The sequence below is a fragment of the Acanthochromis polyacanthus genome, chromosome 20, assembly GCF_021347895.1.
Source record: "Acanthochromis polyacanthus isolate Apoly-LR-REF ecotype Palm Island chromosome 20, KAUST_Apoly_ChrSc, whole genome shotgun sequence".
Lineage (NCBI taxonomy): Eukaryota > Metazoa > Chordata > Actinopteri > Pomacentridae > Acanthochromis > Acanthochromis polyacanthus.
In genome coordinates, this window is record NC_067132.1 from 25620325 (window position 1) to 25644281 (window position 23957).

Genomic DNA, 23957 nt, shown 5'->3' on the forward strand with positions numbered 1-23957 from the left:
AACATGCTCATCTGTGAGGACACGCATAAGCATCGCTTGACCTACTTTACGAATTGGTTTACTAACAGCAACAGGTCTGTCCTTGTTTCACGATACCTGCTTCTTCTTTTTTTTATGTCTCTGCTGCGTTTCTCTTGTCTGACCAGTTTGAACTCACAGCTGCCTTTGACCTCGTTACAGGAGGTCTCACTTTGTCCTTGAGGCAGTAATTATAGGTCGCGATTCTAACAGTAGGAGTGTTTTTAACGTGACTGAAATGAAGGGCCTTTTTGCATTGTTAAGCTCACCTCTTCTTCTTGGCCTATTTTGTGCAGCGTGTCGGAGGGGGTATGAGGCCATGGAAGCAGATGTACGCCGTGCTGAGAGGTCACTACCTCTGCTTATATAAAGACAAAAAGGAGGGTCAAGCTCATGCCAACTGCCAGGCCATCGACGAGCCCCTGCCAATCAGCATCAAGGCCTGTCTGATTGACATCTCCTACAGCGACACGAAGCGTAAGAACGTGCTGAGACTGACCACGTCAGACTGCGAGTACCTGTTCCAGGCCGAGGACCGAGAGGACATGCTGGCCTGGATCAGAGTCATACAGGAGAACAGCAACCTGGATGAGGAGGTACGAATCACACCATCAGTTAAAGAAAAGCTGTCTGGGTCATGGGTCTGACATGATGCAGATATTTGAGGAATTTAGAGTCTGGATATACTAAAATCATAAAACAGATTACCATCTTAACCTTGTTCACTTCATCATTGGGTTGACAGTTTAGATTTTATCATTTTATTGACATAAGTTGACAGCTCGGTGGTTCTTGCGAGGACAACCGCCTCAGGCTCTTTATGTAGATCCTCCACTTATCTAAGCCAGTGAATGCTTTTCATTATACTACCATCTTATCCTCTCTCCTCCCGTGACCTAGAAATCGTTCCCCCTCTGCCCTCTTGGAGAGTCTTCCTAAAACTTAAATGCACTTCAAGGAAAACAGAGGCTTTGGGAGGAGCTTAGAGCGAGAAATTACAGGTGTACCTGAAGCTGAAGACTTTGATCCAGTCACATGACATAAATGCTGCAGCTTCCTGAGTGATGCAGCTGTGCGCCACATCAGAAGCACCTCTGTGGCCTAAGACTGACACCATGGAAAGAAGAATTTTGAAAATCCTTCCTTTTAAAAAGGAAGCGAGGAAACGTGCTAGCATAGCTCCAGTAAGACGTTTTTATGCCTCCGACAGCTGTGGCCGTTGTTATTATTATTATTATCAGCTTATTTGAAAAGGGACCATGTGCAATATGAAACATAAATGTTTCCATTTGATGCCTTGTACCAGAGTTAGCTTTAAGCTCATTTTCATCTGCATTGTGTTTTCTGGTTGTCTGTCCATCCCAGTATTATGAACACAAACTCTCTTGTAAACTGTTTTTAAATTTCTTGAAATTTGGTGCAGATGTTCTCTTGGACTCAAAGATGAACCGATTCGATTTTGCAGATTATATATCACTGTGACCAACAATTCACACGCTAATTATGACAACATTTCACACAAATCTGATCGAATTAAAGGATTCTATATCCAAAAAGATCAATGACCAACTTCAGTGACTTTTTGTCATTATTCAACGTCACAGCTCAGAAAATGAAGAGAAACGGTGGAAGCATCCACCTGCTAGTTTTAGAATACAACCATGAATGAGAAGAGAATTTTTAAGTCAGCCATGTTAGCAAACTGGAGTCAGTTAACTATTTAAAATGAATGGAATACAGAGAATGTTTTCCTTCCTAATATATTTGTCGCAAAGCCTGAGTGTGTTATGAATTAGATGAACTGATAAACTTCATTACTTGAATCGTAAATAAGATAACTAAATTAAATTGCAGAGGTCCCGTCTGTCACTGTCCAACCATCAACTCGACAAAATGCAAATGATTCAACAAAGAATAACAGCTGCATAACGTCTGGATTAACTGAGGGGACGCACACATCGAACATTAGATTGTGTGACGCTGCTCTTCTTTTACTATTCTTTCATTCAGTTCAGCGTGTGATGGGATCATCTGTTTCTTTTTGGAAGTCAAACTTGAAGCGTGAAGTTCTTGTGACTCTTGTGTAACATTTCTCTGAATCAGAAAAGCCTTTATTGCCAAGTGAGCCTTGAATGAAACTTGTCTGATACGGTGTTAGAGGTGCTGATTGCATAAATAATTAGATCATAGTCGATTAATTTTGTGGGTGCGTTTTATGCAAAACACCCAAAATTGCTCTGTTCCAGCTTTTGAGATGTGAGGAGTTGCTGGTTTTCTTTGTCTTATGACAGCAAAATCAAATTCTTGAAAAGGTTTTGTGAGTTTTTTTTGACATGTTACGTATTATTGTTATTATTATTATGGAGACAGTAATTCAGATGAATCAGTAATGATGGTATTGATTAGCTGCAGCTAAGTTTTGCACATATGCACCTACTTATGAGGATTTGGCCTCATTCAAATCAGAACGAGCAATTTCTAACCAATTTAGAGAGCTTCCCCCATGAGCAAACCTCACAGAAAATAGAAAAAAGATTTAAGAAGGTTGGATTATATAAACATGTTCTTGCACCAAACCTTTTGCTTTTGACAAATGAAACATGAACTGAGCGCATAATTTAAATACAATAATTCTTCTTGGTCTTAAAATAGGTGGGTCTGCACCCTCTACATTTGAAATTTGAAAGCCACGCTGTCCTTACTTTGGCATTCCAGCGGTCTTACCTGTGTCACCCGATAGCAGCAGGTTCTGTAAAGATCCGTTACTGGCCTGCAAGGTGGGGTGAAGGTAACTGCTGCACCCGATGCCTTAAACAGTGTCTCATGTCTGTCCTCTCCTGCCCTTCCCCCCCCCTTCCTTCCTTTTTTTAGAACGCTAGCCATGACCTCATCAGCAGGAAGATCAAGGAGTACAACACCTTGATGAGGTAAGGCCAAGGGAGGGGAGCGACAGAAAGTAGGTGGGAAGAGGAGGGAGGTCTGCAAGCTTCACACGTAGTGGATCTAAAGTGGTAAGATCTGAATTTAGGGTCTTATGTCCGTGTCTCACACAGTCCGACAGGCAGCAAGACGGAACCATCGCCCAGACCTTCACGCCAGTCACTGAGCATCAGGCAGACGCTGCTGGGAGGCAAAGGAGAGACCAAAGCCACAAGTCCACATTCACCCAAACCCGAGCAGGAGAGGAAGAACATGCACAAAGGTAAAAGAAGAGAGGACTTTTTATGTTTGATGCAGCTTTATGTCACTTCTGAACCCATTATTGTATCATAAAATAAGAACAGGAAGTACCAGTAGCTATAAAAGCAGCACTTCGCCCCTATTTTGCATGCGTAAGCACCTTGTAAAGATTAAAATAAATAGTTAATAACACACTACATAACAGCTGGAAGAGGATTTAAGGAGCCATGGGGAAGTTTTTATTGGAATATTGCAGGGGACACGTTAAACGGGAGGTCACTGAGCATCAAACATTTAATTTCCTACATTCTGGAGCATTTTTATGCACCAGTTTGTGCTTTTTATGCATGCGTTTAGTGTGGAAATGTCATGTTAAAGTGTGAGTAAAATGCGCATGAGTCACCATTTATGCAGTCTGTTGCAGTTGCCCCTGCTTCTTGTTTTTCTTTTGCCTTCTTTGAGCTACTTATTTAACATATTGTTTGACTATTTTTGTTAATTAAGATGCTCACTCTCCAGCATGTTAGTAGAGAGAGCAGTTTCCTCTTGGGGATCAATAAAGTATTTCTGATTCTAATTCTGTTGATGGCAAAATTCAGGAGTGAGATGACAACTTATAATGGAACGAGCAAAGGTCTCTACAGTACATTCAGGGGGTTTATGAACTTTATAATTAGTTTTTATATTTAGAATTCATATTTGGGGAGTAGAAAAAGACCCAGTGCTGACGTCTTGACAGCGTTGGTTGCATTATTGTGTCTATGAGTAATGTTATAACGATTTTTCAAAATAAAATGTTCCGTTTCTTTTATTTTTTATGGAGAGGGCGATTGCACATGTTCTAGATATTGAGAGGGGCGTCTGCTGCACACAAAAATCTGTTTACGCATTAACTGTTATCCATTAAAACCCTTTAAGCTTCAGTGTACCGCCCGCGGTACACCTACTAATTTGCATAGGAATTTCAAGAATGTCCGACGGCTGCAAACGCGATTATACAAACACTATACACCGATGGAAAGCTTAGATTCTCATGAATCCGCCGGTATAAACCACTTTCAGATGCGATTACCACAGCGGGTGAGAAAAACACATTTGTCCGACAAAAACAAATATTCATCCATCCGTTCTCTATACACGGCTTCAAAGCACACAGCGCGACTCACATTTTCGGGTTTATTATTACACACAAAAAGAAGATTCCACAAAAAACGGCCATAATCCAACCTTTTACATCAGATGACACAAGCCAGTAAACTATTTTGTCCAAAACATGTCCTGAAGTCGGTATAAAATCCCCGAATCGGTCGTTTTCAAGGAAATGCACCTCCCGATGCCCGTCCAATATTCCCCGTATTTTTCGTAATTTTTTTTATTTAAAAATAGAATATTAGCGATTTTTTGTACTGAAAACGGCTGGAATTGACTGAAGCTTAAAGGGTTAAGTGCAGAAGAAATTAAAATGTCACTGATAAGTGACACAGAAGCGCTCTGTTCATGCTGTCCTGTTGTTTCCTTGTGCATGCAGATGACACCAGCCCTCCCAAGGATAAAGGGACGTGGCGGAAAGGCATCCCGGGGCTGATGAGGAAACCTTTCGAGAAGAAACCGTCTCCAGGAGTCACGTTTGGAGTGAGACTGGATGACTGTCCTCCTGCACAGAACAACAAGGTTCATGCAGATTTTTGTTTGTAATCAAAACACAGCACTACAGGCATTCGGATCGCTTCTTTGAACGTTTTCCTCATTTCTCTGCCTTTAGTTTGTGCCTCTGATCGTGGAGGTTTGCTGTAAGCTGGTAGAAGAGAGAGGTTTGGAGTACACGGGCATCTACAGAGTCCCTGGAAACAACGCTGCCATCTCCAACATGCAGGAGGAGCTCAATAACAAGGGCATGAATGACATCGATATCCAGGACGATGTGAGTGATCGATCCGCTGTTGCTTTAATTAAACTCTCCTTGGCGCCACACAGTTGGAATTAATGTTCTGCATGCAAATCTGAAAGACTTTCAACGCCTGCCAGATCAGGACATTGTTGTGCTCTAAAATGATGACATCCATACATCACATTTTGACACATCAAAGAGCAGAAAAGGAGCTTGTATTTCTGGATCACCGGCATTGCAAACATCTGGTAGCAGAGCGGCAGAGCTACAGATAAGCGTCACGCACGTTTTTCTCACGTGTGTTGTTATTTTCTTTCACAGAAATGGAGGGACCTGAATGTGATCAGCAGCTTACTGAAGTCCTTCTTTAGGAAACTGCCTGAGCCCTTGTTCACCAATGGTAGGTAGATGCAGCGTGCCATCTAGTGGTTAAACGTTAGAACTGCAATCTGAGAAAATGAAGGGTAATTTACCTTATTTCGACCTGCAGACAGGTACACAGATTTTATAGAGGCCAACAGGATAGAGGACCCAGTGGAGAGACTCAAAGTGCTCAAAAGACTAGTGAGTAACAGTTTTTATCATATTTATTTATGAAGCAGTTTGATGTTTTTACGCCTGTTTGAGTGCTGTAACTGAAAACGCATTTAATTCTTGTCTTATTTGACCTCTTGTTTCCCTACAGCTTCACGAATTACCAGATCATCATTATGAAACCCTCAAGTTCCTTTCAGCTCATCTCAAAACTGTGGCTGAAAACTCAGAGAAAAACAAGGTATTTAGCTCAGTAGTTTGGGATGTTTTTCTAAGTCTCGCTTTAGGAGGATTTGGAATAAAACTTGCTTTGTTTTATGCAAGATGGAACCAAGGAACCTGGCCATCGTGTTCGGCCCGACGCTGGTGCGCACCACCGAGGACAACATGACCCACATGGTGACACACATGCCAGACCAGTACAAGATAGTGGAGACCCTCATTCAAAATGTGAGCATCGGGTCTGTCAGTGGTCACAGATTCACCCACATAAGCAAAAACCTAATTTCTCCTGCCTTTTTTTTTTTCTTCCAGTACGACTGGTTTTTCACTGAAGTTGGAAACGGAGATCCAGTGGTGGGTACAGGCATCACTGCCACAACATTGTTTGCTTTTTTGTGTCTCCTCTTTGTGGTACCTTTTGCTCAGCTCAATTCAAAATACTTTATTCTTTAAAAAAACTGAATATCATCATGGATAAAAGGTTAACCCAGCATTAAAAAATCACATCACGTCATGAAAAGTGCAAAAAATTTGATCATCTTTAGATAAGGAAAACACACTTGCCCCTGTAACTAAACCAACCCAGCATTGCTAGAGAAGAGTAAAATAAAGCATCAAAGCACACAGATATGTTTTCGTGAGACTATTTGTTGCTCAGATGTTTTCTAAAGGTGAAGAAAAGAGACAAACTGCAAAGAAAAAACAGCCTACGGGTGTTGTTAAATTAAAGAATAAAGCAAAAGAGGATTCTAGCACTACTGCTATTAAACTTTTAAAACAAACTCAGGAAAAGAGACCACACCACTACTCCCCGTGTGTTTAACAGTGATCTTAACTTGTGTAAATGTGCAAACTAAGCCTGAAGCAGTCTCCAGGTATATCCTGTACTCTGTGTCTTCAAGCACAGTTCAGTAAATGCAGTCACAGCGAAATTATAAAAGTCACAAAACTAAGGAGACACGTAGCAACAAGCTGTTCACATCAAACCACAGCTGCTTCAAGTGACATCTCTGCAGCAACAGCAGCAAAAATCTGATTGTTGTTGAGCTGGACTGGGTAACTCTCCAATCAGATTTCAGGGTCAGGTCAGGAAACACATTGGTTGCAGCCAATCAAATGTGAGAAATCGCATTGTCCACTTTCAGCAATTTCTGCATTTAGTTTGCCTTTTAATAAATGCAATCGATAGTGGAATGTTTGAGCTTATTTCATTGTAAATTAAATTCATATTTAGTTAATCCTCCTTCAGAGGGACAGAGAGGGAGGCCTGGATAAGTGCTCTTAGCTTATTGATGTGATAGAATTATAGCCTTCACTGGGTTTCAGCTAGGACTATATTGCACACTGTAGGCTCCACTTTATTCTTTTCGTAGACGGTTTTTTCATATCTGACATTCAGATTCATCCTAAATGTTGAACCAATGGTACGACATATCAGTTGTGTAATGACGCTGCAAGGATGTCGTTATTAATCGATCTTTGTGCCGTTTATTTTTGATAAGAACCTCACAGGGCTACTTCAACCTGTTAATACTGGAGCTGAAATGAAACGTTTGTATGATAAGCGGTGTGGCTGCTCATAGTAAAGCAGCTTCTGTAGTCTCATGGTGGATTAAAGCAGCAAAAACACTACAAACCGTCTGCTGTGTTCAAGTTTTTAGGACTGCCTTACTGAGCTCTGTTTCTCTGCTCTGCTTTCAGACTGTGTCCCAGGAGGAGAGTGCAGTGGAGTCTCAGCCCGTCCCGAACATCGACCACCTGCTCACCAACATCGGCCGTACCGGCACATCGCAGGGTGAAGTATCAGGTAACACGCTGCCTTTGGCAGGCCAACTCTGTGGTGGGTTTACCTTTCTCTACCCTTTCACTGCTGCGTGCTGCGGTCGAAGTGGGATTGGTTGTGTTAAAACTAGCCACAAATGTTGATGATAACGCTGCTTCTTCCCTAGACCAAGCTTCCCCTTTTGCTTCTTTGGCTGTTGCCACTAGATAGAAATGTCTATGGCTAACCATGAGTCCAAATGCCTCTGTGGGTTTCAGTGGGCAATTTATCTGCATCCCTGAACGGATGCAACAAATTGTCTTGCTTCTTCATTTGCTTTGATAGATCTACTCGCCGTCTTCGGTATATGCTAGTCTTTTACAGTTAATAGATTTTTCCTGTTTTTTAATCATCCCTCTGCCCCTTAATACCCCTTAATACCCCCGTACGGGCTGTCTTCCTCCCCCCTTGATCCTGCCTACTGTTGCACTAATACGGCATGTTCTTTCCCACGTCAGAAATAGATGTTTTTACAGTGAAAGGCGACCTCTGATTCCTCTGTCTCTAGTGAGGCTCTGTCGGGTGTCCTAAAGGCTTTCCCAGCATTCACACATACTGATCTTGACACAGGCCAAGTGGGAGGAGTCTATCACACCATGATGTCACTGATGGACTCTATAATGTCCGTGATGGACAGCTGGAACTGTAGGAAGAAGGAGGATTGTTGCCCCCAGTGTAGCTGCCTAGTCTGCAGGAACCCGCAGTTCCTTTAAGAAATGCCAAAGAGAACAAAACAAGCGTTAAACAAAGAACCTGTGATGAAAAGGGGAAGCGAAGCGGCTACACGGTACTGTACAGCGTCCGCTGTTGTGGGTTTTCTATCAGAGTATACCTAACACAGGCCGGTGCTACTGTCTGAAAGGCTCTCCGCTGTCTCTCCTCACTGTCTCGCAAGCTTGCCAACAGGAGAGATAGCATGGTATGGTTTCTACGTCACCAGTCAGTGTGCACTTGCATATTGTGCCATCATCTGTATTGCAAGGGGTGTATAGGGGGGCTTGGCTATGTCACACAAACACAAATTTTACTTAGAGACGAAGGATGATCAGAGCAGATGTGATTACAGAGCAGGTGATTGTAGGTTTTCCTTGCTCACACTCTCTTTCTCATTTAGTGTCCTCTCTCTTCATATAGCTAGCCCCTCTGACCCCCCTGTCACTTCGATTTTTTTGGTTTCTTCCATAGCCGTCTCTGTCATCACCGTGTCACTGTTGTCCTGTCACCTCACACTGCTTCACTGGTAAAATCAGCACTTTGTGTATTGTGTCTGTCTGTAATGTTGGGCATCAGATGTTTGTCTGTATTGACTGTTCAGCTGCAGCGATTCGTTTCCTCTGATCGACCAATCAGCAACTAATTTGATTCGTTTGGGTTTTGGGCTATTCGTTGCAGAAATTAAGACTTTTGGTGAGGTCATGTTGGGGTTTTTTCTCAGTTTTATTCACTTTTCAGTTAATGGAGAAAGCACTTGTCAGATTAATCAGTATCAACAGTAATCATTACATGAAACTCTAATTGAGAGAAATGTGTTTGTAGCACTAAAGACACAATCTCCAACCAGAGGTGTAAACGTAGTTTGAAATCCTACTGGCTCTTTACCAACCAGTTGGTTGTTGGTAAAAGTGGCAGAAAATATTGGCTTGTTATCTCTAAATTAATTAAATTGACCACAATGCAGGAGTTGCACTCTGCTTGCTAGCCTTAAAAGCTAGCTAGCAAACAGTTGATTTTCCTCAAAGTGCAGCTGCGGTAGGTTTTAGTATCAGAGGAGCTCATGTTTGGGCACTAGCAATGAAAACTTTTAGTGAGTAAATGTTATGATAGGATCACGTCTTTATGACAGGTTAACAGCCTCAGTCGCCATCCGTTGTGTTGCATGGCACATTATCTTCTCCGCTGCTTTAAAATGTGTTTGTTGCCAAAGTTGCACTCAGAATCACTGGCAGAAAGTTTGATAGAAGCTGCCGACAGCGTCTTATGACTCTGTAGTCCAGCTACATGTGTGAGTGGCGTACCAGAGGTGGGAGGAGTTTCACATGCCAGGTAGACGTGGACCTGAGTGTAACGTAGAGCTCATCTGTCCCCGTGTGCAGCATGGCCTGTCGTCTGCTCATGTATGTGCTCACATGTCGCTGTTTTTACACTTTTCATGCTTCCTCTCACCAACATGTTTCTCTCTTGTCCTTTTTTTCCTCTTTGGTTCATCCCCCCACATTGCACCTCCTCCTACATGTGTTCATCTGTGTTTTACAGTCATCTAACGTATCTCTCTTTTCTCCTTTACCTGCAGATTCACCGACTAGTGACTCAGCTAAATCAAAGGTGAGTGTGTGTGTCCAGCGTCTCAGGCCACTGATAGTGTAGGATGACAGGAGGTAGGACGAGACCAGCCTCAAATCAACTTGCCTCCATGTCAAAGGGTTGTTTCACCCAAATCACACGTGGCACACATCTGGCAGCGCAAACGGTTTTAGTTGGTTGTTGTCAGTTTTTGAGGTGTCACTTTTTACTGCCTTCATCCCAAACAATGGAATGCGCTTTAATTTGTGATTCTCAGCACTGAAAAGTTACATTTAAGAAGTTCAACAGCAACATCTTCATGCCCTTCTCTAGATGTCCTCGTTAGATAAGATCATAACTTTATTCTTGTTCCAGGAATAACTAAATGACAAACCATAAGAAATGCAGTCCATGGAGGAAAAGCAGTTCTCTACACACATGCTCACTTTTATGACACCTTGTTTACGTCAGTACAACGACTGATAAGATGTTTACTGGTTCAGCAGATATAAAGCAGATGTTTTTACTTTTTGTGAGGCTGTGGGACTTCACCCACCAACTTCTCTTCAGGATTCCTAAAGAGGTGAATCTCCGTTGTAAACAAAGCTGCCTGATGCTCTTATGTCATAGGGTTTCGGGGTTTTTCCCTCAAGATAACCAACAAATTTCACTGTTTCTTACTTCTCAGTGCTGTGATCCCAAATTATATTCTGCTAGCATCCATGATATTAGCGAGGAAGCAGCATCCTCATCGTTCGATACTTCAAAACTAGACAAATGAAAAGGATTTGCATGAGTAGATACCAAAAGAGATGAGGAAAATCATGCTTGGAATAGGGTGATGTCTAAAGTTCACCTCTAAAAATGGACAATCTTTCATAGAGGACCTGCTTAGTGGCACTAAATTTAATAGTTAAAGCTCTGGAGTATGCAGGAGATTGTTATGAAGTGGAAAAAAAAAAAAAACAGGTGCTTTTCATCATTGCACTGCTGTTATCTGGCTGCTCCTCTTCAGCTTTACCACCAGTCATGGCAGCATTGAGGCTTTTTTGTGGAGATGCTTCGGTTCATGCTGTGCTGCCGCTTCTCCTGCTTCTGCTTCCGGCATGGAAACAGTAATGTGCTCCCTGTTAATGTCGTCGCTAATGTTCCTCTCTCTGTCCACTTCTCTGGTTTGTGGTGCTTCATGGGAGCAGGTGGAGTACAGACTTAAGTTTCCAGGCAGGGGTGAAGGGGTTTGAAAGGGTTTTATTTAGGTCTCCTCCTTTGTGCTCCTCAGCATCACTCATTTTGGTGTTTTTCCACCCTTTCTCTCTGTCCGTTGCTGTCCTTTCTGCAGGGTTCCTGGGGCTCAGGGAAGGACCAGTGCAGCAGAGAGCTCCTGGTCTCCTCCATCTTTGCTGCAGCCAGCCGCAAAAGAAAGAAGTCAAAGGAGAAGCCGCAGCCTAGCAGCTCAGATGACGATCTGGACGCCGTGTTCCCCAAGAAGGAAACCACCGGCCAGAAGCCGACTGAGGCTCAGAGCGAGACTCGCCCCAGCCCCAACGCCAAGCAACAAGCACGGGCAGAAGAGAGGAAAGAGAACGGCAGAACTGTGGAGCTCACACCCAAAGCTAAGAGAGACCACCGGAACTCCTTATTCCTGAAGGAGAAGACTCCGTCCAGACACCCTTCCCCTTCACCCTCCCCAAACATCTCAGGCTCTCCCAACATCAGCTACCAAGCGGCTCCTCAGGGGAAGTCCTCCCTGTCGGATCCTCCGTCCCAGCTGGATGAAAACACCTCAGACCTCGGGACGATGAGCTCTGGAGCATCGGTGCCTCGATCAAGACCGAAAAAGTGGACGTTGGGAGCCTCGTCTGACCTGCCAGCATCTGCCGGGCTGGGAGCAGGGGCAGGGGCGTCCGCCGGAGCAGAGGTGAGCTCCATCACCTCCGACTACTCCACCACCTCCTCCATCACCTTCCTGACCGGAGCAGAGTCTAGTGCGCTGAGCCCGGAGCTGCAAGGCGGGGAGGAGGCAGACGACGAACGCAGCGAGCTCATTAGCGAGGGGCGACCCATGGAGACGGACAGCGAGAGCGACTTCCCTGTTTTTGCTCCAGGAGGAGGCAGCAGCCAGTCGACGCCCTGCCCCGAGCAGAGCCAGGAGAAGACTGAGTCGAGAGCCGGAAGTGGTGCCGCCGCCGAGGGGAGCACCACGCCCAAACTGGAAGCACGGCGCCTTTTCCCGTCGCACAGGATGATCGAGTGCGACACCCTCTCCAGAAGGTGGTCTCTCAGACAGAAAACAGACAGCGAGTCGTCGGTAGAAGGTGCTGCTGGGAGCGGGGAGCGCGGCGAGGGAAGGGCGGAGTCTTCCACCAGGCTGTCGCGAGTCCTGGAGGTGATGAAGAAAGGCCGATCCACGAGCAGCCTCAGCTCGTCTTCACGCAGCGAGTCGGAGCGTCAGGAGCCCGCCTGGCACCTCAAGATCACCGAGCGGCTCAAGTTCAGGCTACGAACGTCTGCGGACGACATGTTCACCCAGAAGAACCGAACTCCGGACGCCCGCGGTAAGAAGAAGAACATCCGCCGGAGGCACACCATGGGCGGGCAGAGGGACTTCGCAGAGCTGGCGGTCATCAATGACTGGAGGGAGCAGGGCGGCGTGGACCAGGCGGCCGAGCTCTCAGCTCTGGACCGACTCAAACCCAGATGCTCCTCTCAGGACTTCTCCATCCGGGACTGGATCGCCAGAGAGCGCTGCAGAGGCTCCGAGTCGAGCGGCGAGGTGGCGCCCAAAGCCGTGCCCGAGGACGATCACCCGGAAGCTCCGGATGCCGCACCGGAAAAACCTCTGCCTTCTGCCTCCCCGGGCGCTCAGCCACTCACCGGAGAACAGCTGAACGGCAGCGGGCTGCAGGGCAAAAACAAGGCCTCCCTCGGGGCGGACGCTCACCCACACAAACTCTCTGGAGCTCAAGTCGTCCGCTCACGGTTCTACCAGTATCTGTGAAATGAGGGGCGGGGCAAACGAAACCAGGATGAATGTGTAAATGTACGAATGTGGGTGTTTTAGCTGCGGTTACTGCACAATATTTTTTCTACAAAGTATACTTTATGTATCTACTGTACATACTGTGTATAGGCTTTCATGATTGTTACTGGAATAATGCTGAAGAGATGTTTATGTGTGTAATTCCGCTGACTTGTTACTGGAACAGACGAGGAAACAAAACACGGACTGTCTCCTGCAGGATCTACTAATGCGAGAATGTGACGAGGATTGTTTTTCAGCACTAATAAAAGGCTCAACTCGAGTATTACTGAGGAAAGCAGGAGGAAGACTGTTTTTAAAAAGGAATCATGGCTCAGTTCTTCCTCTTCTAAGAATGTATTACTCTTTTTTGGACTAACACTAGTTGCTTGTGACAATACTGTCTTTTTCAGAAACAATATGTATATGTTTTTTCTTTTGTTTTTGTTTTGCCTGTACTTGAAGTACGTGGAAAAAACTGAGGGCTGCTTTCTGAGCTGGGTGCTGTGGGAAGTTTCTATGTGTTTTTTTTCACAGTACAGTCACAACAGCCAGATTAGCTTGAGGGAACTGGAGGATTATTATAGTTTTATCAAATAAAGACTGAAAAACAGTAATGAAATGCTGATACTATAGTATGTAATGCTTGGTACAGTAGTTTTTATTTCCAAACTTTGTCCAGTTATAGTCCAAAAAGTACGTTTTTACATATGTGCGAATTGTTTTTATCTCAACAAGAAAAAGTGCCTCTTTTATTTTTCTTTTTTTAAAACTGTTTTTATAGACAGTTGTCAATAAACCTCACAGGCATTCCAGATTTTTTCCTGTTTTTTTAGTTCAACTCACAGCAACGTCAGAGCGTTGAATTCATGTTTTTTGTTTCAGTAATTAATTTTTTTCTCCCCCTCTCTGTTTTTAAAGTGCAGTAAAATGCATGGGCGCTTGGGGAAAAAAAAAAGTGGGAGAAAAAGATTTATCTTTGGAACTGCATGAGACAATGTTTGCCCAGCAGTGAACATCTCGCCTGTGTACAGCAGAACATGGGTGTGATGCCCCCCCATCAGCAAACACTGGAAATAAATAATCTTTATTAGATTGTCGTGTCTGTTTGGCTTCATTCTTTGAAACACAGACGTTAATAATAGACTCCAGAATGATTTAGTCTCAGATTCTTCTTGTTTTTATTGATAAAGCCACATGTTTTGCTCTGGAATTGCATGTTTACGTGATTTTAAAATATGAGAAATAGTCTGATTTAAATTATAATGACAGTCATTGAAGTGCAGAATATTTGTGTATTTTTTAGATGATCTATATTTCTGAGGCCTTTTGGATTTTAAATGCTGCAGTTTTGTCAGCAGTTTAAGTAAAAATGCAGCATTAAAAGATTCAAAACGTGTTTTCTCCGACATATACAAAACAGACATAGAAGGAATTTTATGCCATGAAAAGTCGCACAAACTGCAGCTATCCAACACAGCAAAGTATAAACTGAAGTATAATTTTGGATCAAAACACTTAAGGTCCCGCATTTTTTTTCCTTTCTTTTTTTGTTCAAATAGTCAACATCCTCAATTTATATTTTTGGATTTTAGAATTTGGTGACAAAAAACTGTTTCCTTTCACTATGTGAGACTAGATTTAGTAGTAATGCTACCAAGAAACATGTATTTTGAGAAATTAACAGCCCTTTTTATTGACTTTTACGCGTATTTATTCAAAATCAGAATTAAAAGGCTTGAAACAATCACAGATGTTCCGTGTAAACAGGCCAAAGCTTCTGATTGAGAACACTGAGGTTACTGGACCATTTCTATTTTCTTTACTGTGGCGCCATCTTGTGGTTTTATCAAGAATTTACTGTACACAACAATAAACATCAGAATCAGTATTAATGGCTAAGGAGGTACAAAGCATACAAGGAATTTCGTTTTGGCTGTTGGTGCCACTCTAGAAATAAGAGTAATAAAAAAAAAAGAAAAATAGATAACAAAATAAAAATTAACATTTACACATCGAAACAAGAATGTATAGAGTAGTGCAAAATTATAATTGCTAGAGTGATAGTACAGTGCAAAAAGCAGATAATACTGTTCTTTTTCTGCAAAAATAATGTACATATACACTAGTATGTTGAAAATTTCAGTCATTTAAAGATAAAAACTTATATTTCAGTGGACTTAGAAGTAAACAAACTACATTTTACGGCCCTTACTTTATAGATGATACAATAAACTAAGAACAAACTAATGTTTTTTTTTCTCTTCCGTGACGCAGTGTGTCCTCGTAAACAGCAATCTTGAATAAAATAACATAATTTTAAAAAACATGACTTTTTTAGCTTTACATTCGCTTTTAAAATATTAAACTTTCTTTCCCTTTTTTTTATAAAACTTTTTTTTTTAGTTTGCTGCTTGTTGAATGGTTAAAATAAATTGCATTAAACACCGTTAACTCTCTGTGACCGGGATGAATAAATATATTTGTGCTGTATCACACCGTCAGCTCTTTCACGCTGGGGGAATGTGCGCATGACCGCAATTAGCTAACGAGCTGCCGCGTGACGTAACGTGAGCGCGCGAGTCCTTGTCCATGCCGAGAGCTCGAGACGCTCAGAGCATCCAGAGAGCTTCACCTGAGACCTTCATCCAGCTCTGGTAAGACAGATTCACTCACAACTGATGGGATTCACACTAAAACTGCACCGGGAAGGTTCGAATATTTATTTAGATTAATAAGCATTTTTTTAAAATAAATACTCATTATTTTCAAGCGAAAATTCACTTGTTTCCACTTGGTATTAACTGATAATATCTTTATTTGCATATACTGTGATATTTAACAGTTTTTTTCTTTAACACTGACCTGAAATCTTCCTTTAGAAACTATTAAATAAAAGTTATTATTATTACTATTGTTATGGTTATGCAATGCTGTATAGTAGCTGCATGTGCGAGGCTCCTCTGAAACCTGAAGAACAGGTGTGGCGACATGTGATGTTAAAAGACACAACAGTAGAGGGAGTTTTCTCTCTGCTCTCTCGTTGCACAAACCCGTCTACTCCAAGTCTACCGTGTCCATAGGCAACAATAGAGGCTGAACACTTTCTGGCACGCAAACCCATCGTGTGAGAAGAAGAATGTGTGTTCTCTGTGAGGTTGAACTCTATATGTGGTGTTATCATGGTCACAATTTATTTGAAATCAGACAACTGCAGATGGATGTACGGCATAAATGCCTACAGATAAGAGGTTGTGTTTTTGGAGGTTTCTGGAAATGTGGAGACTTAAATGACTGAATTCACCTTTTAATTGATTTATCAATCTTTTTTGGGGGAAAAAACAACAAAAAAGGATTTATTGTGTGTGTTCTCTACCAGAATTAGCTTCCTGTTGGATTCCCAATGTTGACCCTGGGACTTTTTGAAACTTTTTCATCTCCATTTATTAACAGCTTTCTTGTTATAGTCCAAAGGTTGCATGAAATATGATTTGAGTTTGTTAAACTGGTTCAGTAGCTTAAGTTTGATGTATTTTGTTCTTTAAAATAATGCTCCATTGCAACATAATCAGAGATATCATCTGTTTTATTCCACCTTTTGCATGTTAACACCTGTTGCCTACATTACCCACAATGCAGTGTGACTCCTCACCTTTCCTGGAAATGTGGAGTTTATTTTTTTACGTTTTAATTTAATAATATATTTTTAAAAACTGACATATGTTCTTTACCAGAATTAATTTCCCATTAGTCTCCTAACTTTCATATTTTTTCTATAATTGAAAGACTTTTTATAATGTATTTAGGAATAATTGACAGCTTCATTATTGTAGTCCACTATTTCTAACACAATGGCCACAAAAAAAAAGGATCTAAGCTTGTTGCAACTTCTAATTTGTAGTTTTCAGCTGCCACCAAAGCAGCAAAGTTCCTCACTGAAGGCTTCATACTTCATCAGCAGGATCACCAATCACCTCTAAACTGATGGGCTTTAATCCCTGTGCTCCTCCTGAAGGAACCATGTCTGCCGTCTACCTTCTCCTCCTCCTGCTGCCTCTGATCTCAGCTCAGACGTATCACTGGGGACCCTGTCCCACTCCGAAGGTTCAGCCCAGCTTCAACCTCCAACAGGTAGCACACATACAACCAAACAAGCTCAAACAGTACACAAACAAGCTCAGAATAACTAGTATGTCTGCATTACCAGTACCTGGGCAGGTGGTATGAGATCGAGAAGCTTCCTGCTTCCTTTGAGAGAGGAAAGTGCATCGAGGCGAACTACGCCGTGAGAAGAGACGGAACCATTCGGGTGCTGAACTCTCAGTTCTAGTGAGTAACGACGGGTTCTGACTGTTTATTAATTCAGTTTTAGGTTTGACTAGATATTCAGTGTCAGGGGATCTACTTTAGAATTAAAAGCACCCCATATTACCTCTGCAAATGCAGTGTTTTTCCACTCTCTGTTCTTTTAGTTATTAGATGATTGGCACGATTAGCTTAGCTTAGCATAAACACTGGAAACAAAGGGAAACTGCTAGCCTGCTTCCAACCAACACCTCCAACCTCTGCGATGAACACATTACATCCTCTGTTTTTTTCATTTGTAGAGACACTGAAGTGTAAAACTAAAAGACTGCTAAGCTAGTCTCGGATATTTTAGTTAATTAGTAGTAAAAGAAAGGACAAGCTTGTTTGTGTAGCTCATTTCCTACACAAATGCAAGTCAAAATGCGTTAAAATGTTAAAAAATAGAGAGAATGACAGCATATAAACATTCCAATTCTCATTTAAACTGTTAAAATGACAAATATTCCATAAAGACTGTAAAAATACGAGGTATGAAATGGTTGAAAGTATAGACAAGTTTAAACCAAAATTCATAGGATAGGTAAATGTTGCACAATAATTGAAAACAGTCAACAAAAGAAGAATCTTTTACCTTAGATAATACATCATATTTATACTCTGAAATAAGTACAAAAGTATTGAAATTTGCAAAAGTTAAAGTACTCATAATGCATTTTTACTATATCTTTGGATTAAATAATCTGTACATTGATTTTTGATGCATACTTTGAGCACGAGCAGGAACATTCCCAACACAGCCAGGGTGAAACATTAACTTTACTTTGTTGTGCTCAAAGGTGAGGTTTCTGTTGACTTATTGCAGGTGTGTAGGTTCCAGCTTTAGGTGTGTTTTTTCTTGTGAAGTATTTTAGCACCAAAGCAGTCTGACCAGGAAGAAAAATAAATGTTGATGGGATTTATAGACCCCGAAAGTTGACTGAAGGCTCAGAGAAAGCATAGACGATGGATTCTGCCTTTCTGACCTCTGTTGTTTCTAATTAGTTTAATTAAACGCTAATATTTTGATGAAATTCTTTATGTGCTTGTATGTTACAGTAAAAACAAGACGAGGGTAGCAGAAGGAACAGCGGTGATTCATGATATGAGAGATCCAGCTAAATTTGGAGTCAGCTTCTCATACTGTAAGTATTCTATCATCCTTATTCTGTTTGTCACATTTCTGTTATATTTTAAGGGTGTCTTGCCATTCTTGTTTTGCTTTGTTGCTGTTTTTTCTGTTCTGCTCAAGTCATTACAGAATCGAACAAAAGTGCAGACAAGCAGCATTTTGCGTCACATATAACAGACGTTTCTCTCTTCACTGAACGCATCTTGGTTAAAGTCACACATGCCTTTAGAATGACGAGAATATCGGCTGATACATAACACAGTGGAATGAGTTGATTTGTAATGTCACTGACAATGACTCCGTCTGTCTGAGAGTCCTGCATCAGTATTTATTCTGGTCCTTGTTGATCTCAGCAGATGTTTCTGTCTTTCTTAACCCACTCGAGACGTTACATCACTGGTACAGCTGATGAGGTTTATGTCTCATGGTTCAGGTCTGGCATCTCAGGTCAGTCGGTCAGTTTGTCCAAACTGGTCAAGACTGAAATAAGCCACGGGATAGATTGTCATGAAATTTTATTCATGCTTCCCAGAGGTTGAATTCTGACTTAATAACCTGCAGGACTAGGAATTGTGAGCATGTTTCACCTTCACACCGTTGCTATTATGACTGTATTCTTGTTTATTGTCACTCTGTGGTAGCCTAGCCCTGCTAGACCCAGCTCTGAAGACACAAGGGTCTAGGCACGCTCGACAGGGAGGGAGGCGGGCTAAAAGGTTGTCTATCAAATCACTCTGCAGCAATTGGGTAGGTAAACAACCAATCAGCGCAACGAATAGGCTCCTAGAGCACCGGAAATCAGAGGATGCGGTAGTTCGGTGAAGCCTTATTTATACAGTCAATGGGTGAAGCTCAAGTATATTACAGACATGTTAACAGAAAGATTATTCAGAGTCGGTGCTAATGGAGCTCAACGACTGTTGTTGTTTCTGTTGTTGACCCTGGCAGAGAATTAAATTCGTTGCCGTGGGTTGTCTAGCATGGCTAGGCTAGTTGTTTCTGTCAGAATCGTCGCGCCTCTGTCGTCACTTAGTTACGCCCGCCTTCTGACTCTACACTTCATGGTGATTGGTCCGGCCAGTTTTAGGAGAATCCAGCCTCGAGCCATATGGAGGGTAACTAGACCCACCCGGGCAGAGAATTAAATTTGTTGCCGTGGGTTGTCTAGCACGGCTAGGCTAACTCTGTGGTACATCAGTATGCAGACAATACTCTGCTGTTTTTATTGAACCTATAAAGTTTTGATAACATCTCTAAACAGAAACAAACATTCATATTAACTGCAGTTTTTATTAAAAGTATTCATTTCCCTTATAAGTTTCCCCGTTATTCTTTTTCAGCATTGAATCATGGTCAGTTTAATTTAGCTATTCTAGTAAAATTTACTTTTTGGGTAGCAGAAAGCCAACCGTGGAGGAATCAGCACTCATAATGGGATATAAAACAGCATTTATGATGTAAACTGGTTCCAGCTTAACCTTCGTATACAAGTAGAGGGTCACTTTTATAAGATACAGGAATCTGGTGCTGTGCAACCAAGACTGCAGTGATGATTTCTTAAATCAGCATCTAAATTGCAACAGAAAATGTTTATATCATCGTCTTTTCCCCAGTTACGCCCTACAGTCCGTACTGGGTTCTGACCACCGACTACACCAGCGTGGCCGTCGTCTACTCCTGTACCGACATCTTCCGTATCTTCCACATCGACTACGCCTGGATTCTCGGCCGGTCGCGCTTCCTGCCCTATGAGACGGTGAGTTACGCCAAAGAGCTGCTGATCAACGAGGGGATCGACCTTTTCAGGATGAAGGCAACAGACCAGAGGGGCTGCAAGGACAACTAGGAACTGATGGAGACTTCCTCTGCAGAGCGAGAAAGTTATCAGCTGAATCCTCCTAACAAGCACAGCATTCGATTCAGAAATCATTTGAAAATATATTTTTATGTTTGGATTCTGTATTAGCTGCTGAGTGTGTAAATGACGGATGGAGTGAACCTGTATCATATTATTGACAACAATCAGTGAAACAAGCAAGTTCTTGATGGGGGAAAAGTACTGTGGGAGGGTTCTGTGTATATTAAAGATGCATTCTTAAAACAGTTTTTGGTCATTTTTCTTTTAATGTTGCACACCCATGATTAAGGTTGAGGCAAATATGTCAGTTTAGTATTGTTTAAATTCAAAATCCTTTTGGTTCTCATCTCCAACAGTGAAGAAAGCACCAAATGAAAAGGTAAAGCTGGAAAAACAAAGACAGTTCGAGGTGAGAAATGCCTTTTTAAAGGTCTGAAGGTTGAAAAACTGACAAAAAAATTCCATTGTTAGATATGTTTTTCGAGGAATGAGTGCAACAAGATGAACACATTTTACACCAGCTGGAAACTTCTGAGTAAATATAGTCCATGGTATAATCAGGCAAGGGTTGGCTGGGGTGTGTGTGTGTGTGTGTGTGTGTGTGTGTGTGTGTGTGTGTGTGTGTGTGTGTGTGAGTGTGTGTGTGAGTGTGTGTGTGTGTGTGTGTGTGTGTGAGTGTATGTGTGTGTGAGTGTGTGTGTGTGTGTGTGTTGGATTTCTGCTGGTTCTTCCTCCTCTCACCCTCCGACACCACAGACCACAGTTAACCAGCAGATGAGCAGCAGCATCTTTTCTGCACGGCTTCACAGACCAGTCACAGGTAAACATCTGCAGGATTTCACTTTGTTTTCAGAAAATGATTGAGACTTTGACATGCATTTGCTTTCCTTTGTTATTTTGAAACAAGGAATTGATGCAAAGACTAAAAATAATTATATATATATATATATATATATATATAGAGAGAGAGAGAGAGAGAGAGAGAGAGAGAGAGCATGATGGGAGTTTTTTTTTATTCATTAGGAGATAAAAATGAAGCTGTTGGTGTGGCTGAGTGTCCTCCTCTGCCTCTTTGCTTGTCATCTCAGTGGTGAGTTTCTATTTTTTATTCTCTAAATAATAATAATAATACTTGTTTGTTTATGTTATCTTAAAGGAAAGAGCTCCTGTTGAGCTGCAGTTTATTTTCACATTTACCGGTAAAACATGAAGCGGTTATAAATCCAAGTCTGATGTGTGTGCATGTAAGCTGCTTATCAAAATAGTGTTGAATCATGCGATGTGACAGTACTAAATCTATAAGTTGTGTACAAAGAAGACTGTCTGATTCTGCGTGATGAATTCCTTCTGGTTCAATCCGTTCATCTGTACGTCGGTGTTTGTGGAAAGGCTCAGGAATAATATTTGAGGAGGGAGCAGGTATCCCTGCAGTCCTCGGGAGGAAGCTCAGTTTTCCAGAACCTGAATCCCGTCTTTGTGCACGGAAAGCTGTGGAATGCTGAAAATGCTAACTTATTTTTTTCCTCTTCCTCTCTCCTCCTCCTCACAGAGGCCAGAGTCATCCCAGAAGGAGGTACTGTTTGATATAAATAATGTTCTGATCCTCTTTTAGACACGAATAAATTCAACTTGCTTCATGTTTGCAGTGCATCAGCCCTGCAACTAAAGTCTTTTTTTGTTAGAGTTTGCATCAAAACTTTTTCATAATGTCTGTTTAGTCCACTGTAAATAACAATGTGCTGTAAATACAGGGGCCAGAGGTTAAAATATGATTTGTAATATGGGGAGTTTTGTAGTTTCAGGGTTGATAAAGTGACAGGCAAGATATTTCTACATACAGACACATTTGAATTTATAGATGCTCAAAACCAGGACAAGAAATGCTGCGTTGCGTTTAAGGGGGAAAAATTCACTTCAAAAAGTCCCACGATCCAATAATACTGCAAATAAATAACATACAATCATTAATCATTAGCCATTAGTGTGTCCAGGCTTCTTGTTAGCATATTTCTGTGCTTAATTTACTGATTAAACGGGTCTATATATAGTATTTGGAAGCTTCAATATGTAAAATAATGTCACCGCTGCATAAAGAAAGAGAAAATATCCATTATTAAAACACTTGACATGACGGAAAGATATTCTGAGTTAGTAAAGGTATCAAAGTTTTGCGAAACTATAATAAAAATATCCTAAACGCCATGTTGGAGCTTAGAAAAGTCGCTGAAATCAAGAAAGACGGCCTTGTAGCATCTAATAATGATTTTTAATTTGCATCTCAGGCACAAATTAGTAAGTGGCAGCTAATTAGGCTAATCATCTGAGCATCAAATGAGCATTTAATAACCTGAAGTAGCTCCATTACCTCTCACATATTAATGGGAAAAATACATCTGCATTTAGATGCGATCCCAAACAAAATGAAATTAAATAAAATATTCCAAAAAAATATTTATAATATTAATAATAATAATATTCAGCTGTTCAGTGAGTGTTGTCCCTGTCAAATAAATGAAAAAAAGTGCAGTTATTTACAACTCTTGCATGGGCTTTGTAATAATTTCCATTAATGTCAAGGTGTGGATAATAAGCTTCTTCGTGTCTTTTTACCCTCATCTATTGTCATTATATTTAAGTTCAGCATCAGAAAAAAGTGACAGCGTTCACTGAAAGTGTTAAAACAGTTCTCGAAGATTCATCTAAGAACATTTTTACTTGGTTTTCCAGACAAAGACAGACTAAAGAAACTCAGAGACCAAAAAGTCAGCTAAATAGCAAAACATCATCAATAAATCACGTGTAAAACTCTGAAAATCAGGCTCTTTAACTGGATCCTAGTTTCTGAAAATGGATTTACGATTTGAACTGTGGCCTGCTCTTCTCCGACATGCTGCATGTGTTTCAGTGCCATACGATGAACCTCCAGCTGTTCCCTACTGGCCCTACTCCACCTCTGACTTCTGGAACTACGTGGAGTACTTCAGGTCCATCGGCGCCTACAGCCACATCAATGAGATGGCCCGGGCCTTCTTCGCCCACCAGCACCTCGGGGACACGCTGGGATATGAGACCAACCAAGGGCACGAACACTGAGGGGAGTGGAGGAAGCTAATGAAGGGAATCTGATGTCTTGAATGAATAAAGAAACAATGCATTTACTACTTTGACGGAAAGGGAAAACAATGAGGATTAATAGAAAAATGAAACTATAACAATGAATGCACACACAGACTTTTTTCTTCTTTTCTCATGTGTACTAGCTTGTAGCATGGCCATACATTTAGAATACAATTAGAGCTAATAGCCCTGCTGTAGATTTGTTTAATATCTTCATGTAATGTGCTACAAATAAATAAATACTTCTTACAAATATGTAACGATATCTCAGAAAATATTTAGTTTTATTTTCCACCTTTAACTTAAATATTTTCTTGGGTTTCCTTAAGTGTTTCTTTATCCCTACATTTAAAAAAAAATCCTCCATTTCAGAAGAAAAAGACAACAAAAAAAAACAAGCCTTTAACAAGTTCTTGTCTTCACAAGAATGTTTTAGAAAATTCTGACTAATTGAATTTACATTTTGCTGCTCATATTTATTAAACAGAGCTATATAATAAATTTAAATAAAATAAAAGCCTAACCCTAATCAGTGTATTAGTA

The 23957-nt window shown here is 41.4% G+C and overlaps 3 protein-coding genes across 7 annotated transcripts in view; all 3 read left to right on the forward strand.

Moving 5' to 3' along the window:
- The window catches only part of LOC110951013 (rho GTPase-activating protein 21), a 90929-nt gene extending 76871 nt beyond the window's left edge, over window positions 1-14058 (forward strand). For all 5 annotated transcript variants that reach the window (XM_022193911.2, XM_022193910.2, XM_022193907.2 and 2 more), the window contains 13 exons: window positions 315-614; window positions 2890-2945; window positions 3072-3220; window positions 4727-4869; window positions 4961-5119; window positions 5408-5486; window positions 5577-5650; window positions 5772-5861; window positions 5945-6070; window positions 6155-6196; window positions 7544-7649; window positions 9955-9986; window positions 11284-14058. In XM_022193911.2, the coding sequence (XP_022049603.1) occupies window positions 315-614; window positions 2890-2945; window positions 3072-3220; window positions 4727-4869; window positions 4961-5119; window positions 5408-5486; window positions 5577-5650; window positions 5772-5861; window positions 5945-6070; window positions 6155-6196; window positions 7544-7649; window positions 9955-9986; window positions 11284-12942 (3015 nt within the window). In that variant the 3' untranslated portion in view covers window positions 12943-14058. The remainder of the gene's footprint in view (window positions 1-314; window positions 615-2889; window positions 2946-3071; window positions 3221-4726; window positions 4870-4960; window positions 5120-5407; window positions 5487-5576; window positions 5651-5771; window positions 5862-5944; window positions 6071-6154; window positions 6197-7543; window positions 7650-9954; window positions 9987-11283) is intronic.
- A 122-nt stretch (window positions 14059-14180) lies between these two features.
- Window positions 14181-20542, forward strand: apodb (apolipoprotein Db). The gene is made up of 4 exons (XM_022193912.2): window positions 14181-17094; window positions 17171-17292; window positions 18367-18452; window positions 20053-20542. Exons 1-4 carry the CDS (start codon window positions 16948-16950, stop codon window positions 20283-20285), a joined length of 588 nt encoding a protein of 195 aa, XP_022049604.1. The 5' UTR covers window positions 14181-16947; the 3' UTR covers window positions 20286-20542.
- Window positions 20543-20998: 456 nt separating this feature from the next.
- Window positions 20999-23669, forward strand: otos (otospiralin). Its single transcript, XM_051940783.1, has 4 exons — window positions 20999-21117; window positions 21321-21387; window positions 21847-21870; window positions 23203-23669. Exons 2-4 carry the CDS (start codon window positions 21330-21332, stop codon window positions 23388-23390), a joined length of 270 nt encoding a protein of 89 aa, XP_051796743.1. The 5' UTR covers window positions 20999-21117; window positions 21321-21329; the 3' UTR covers window positions 23391-23669.
- Window positions 23670-23957: the final 288 nt, after the last annotated feature.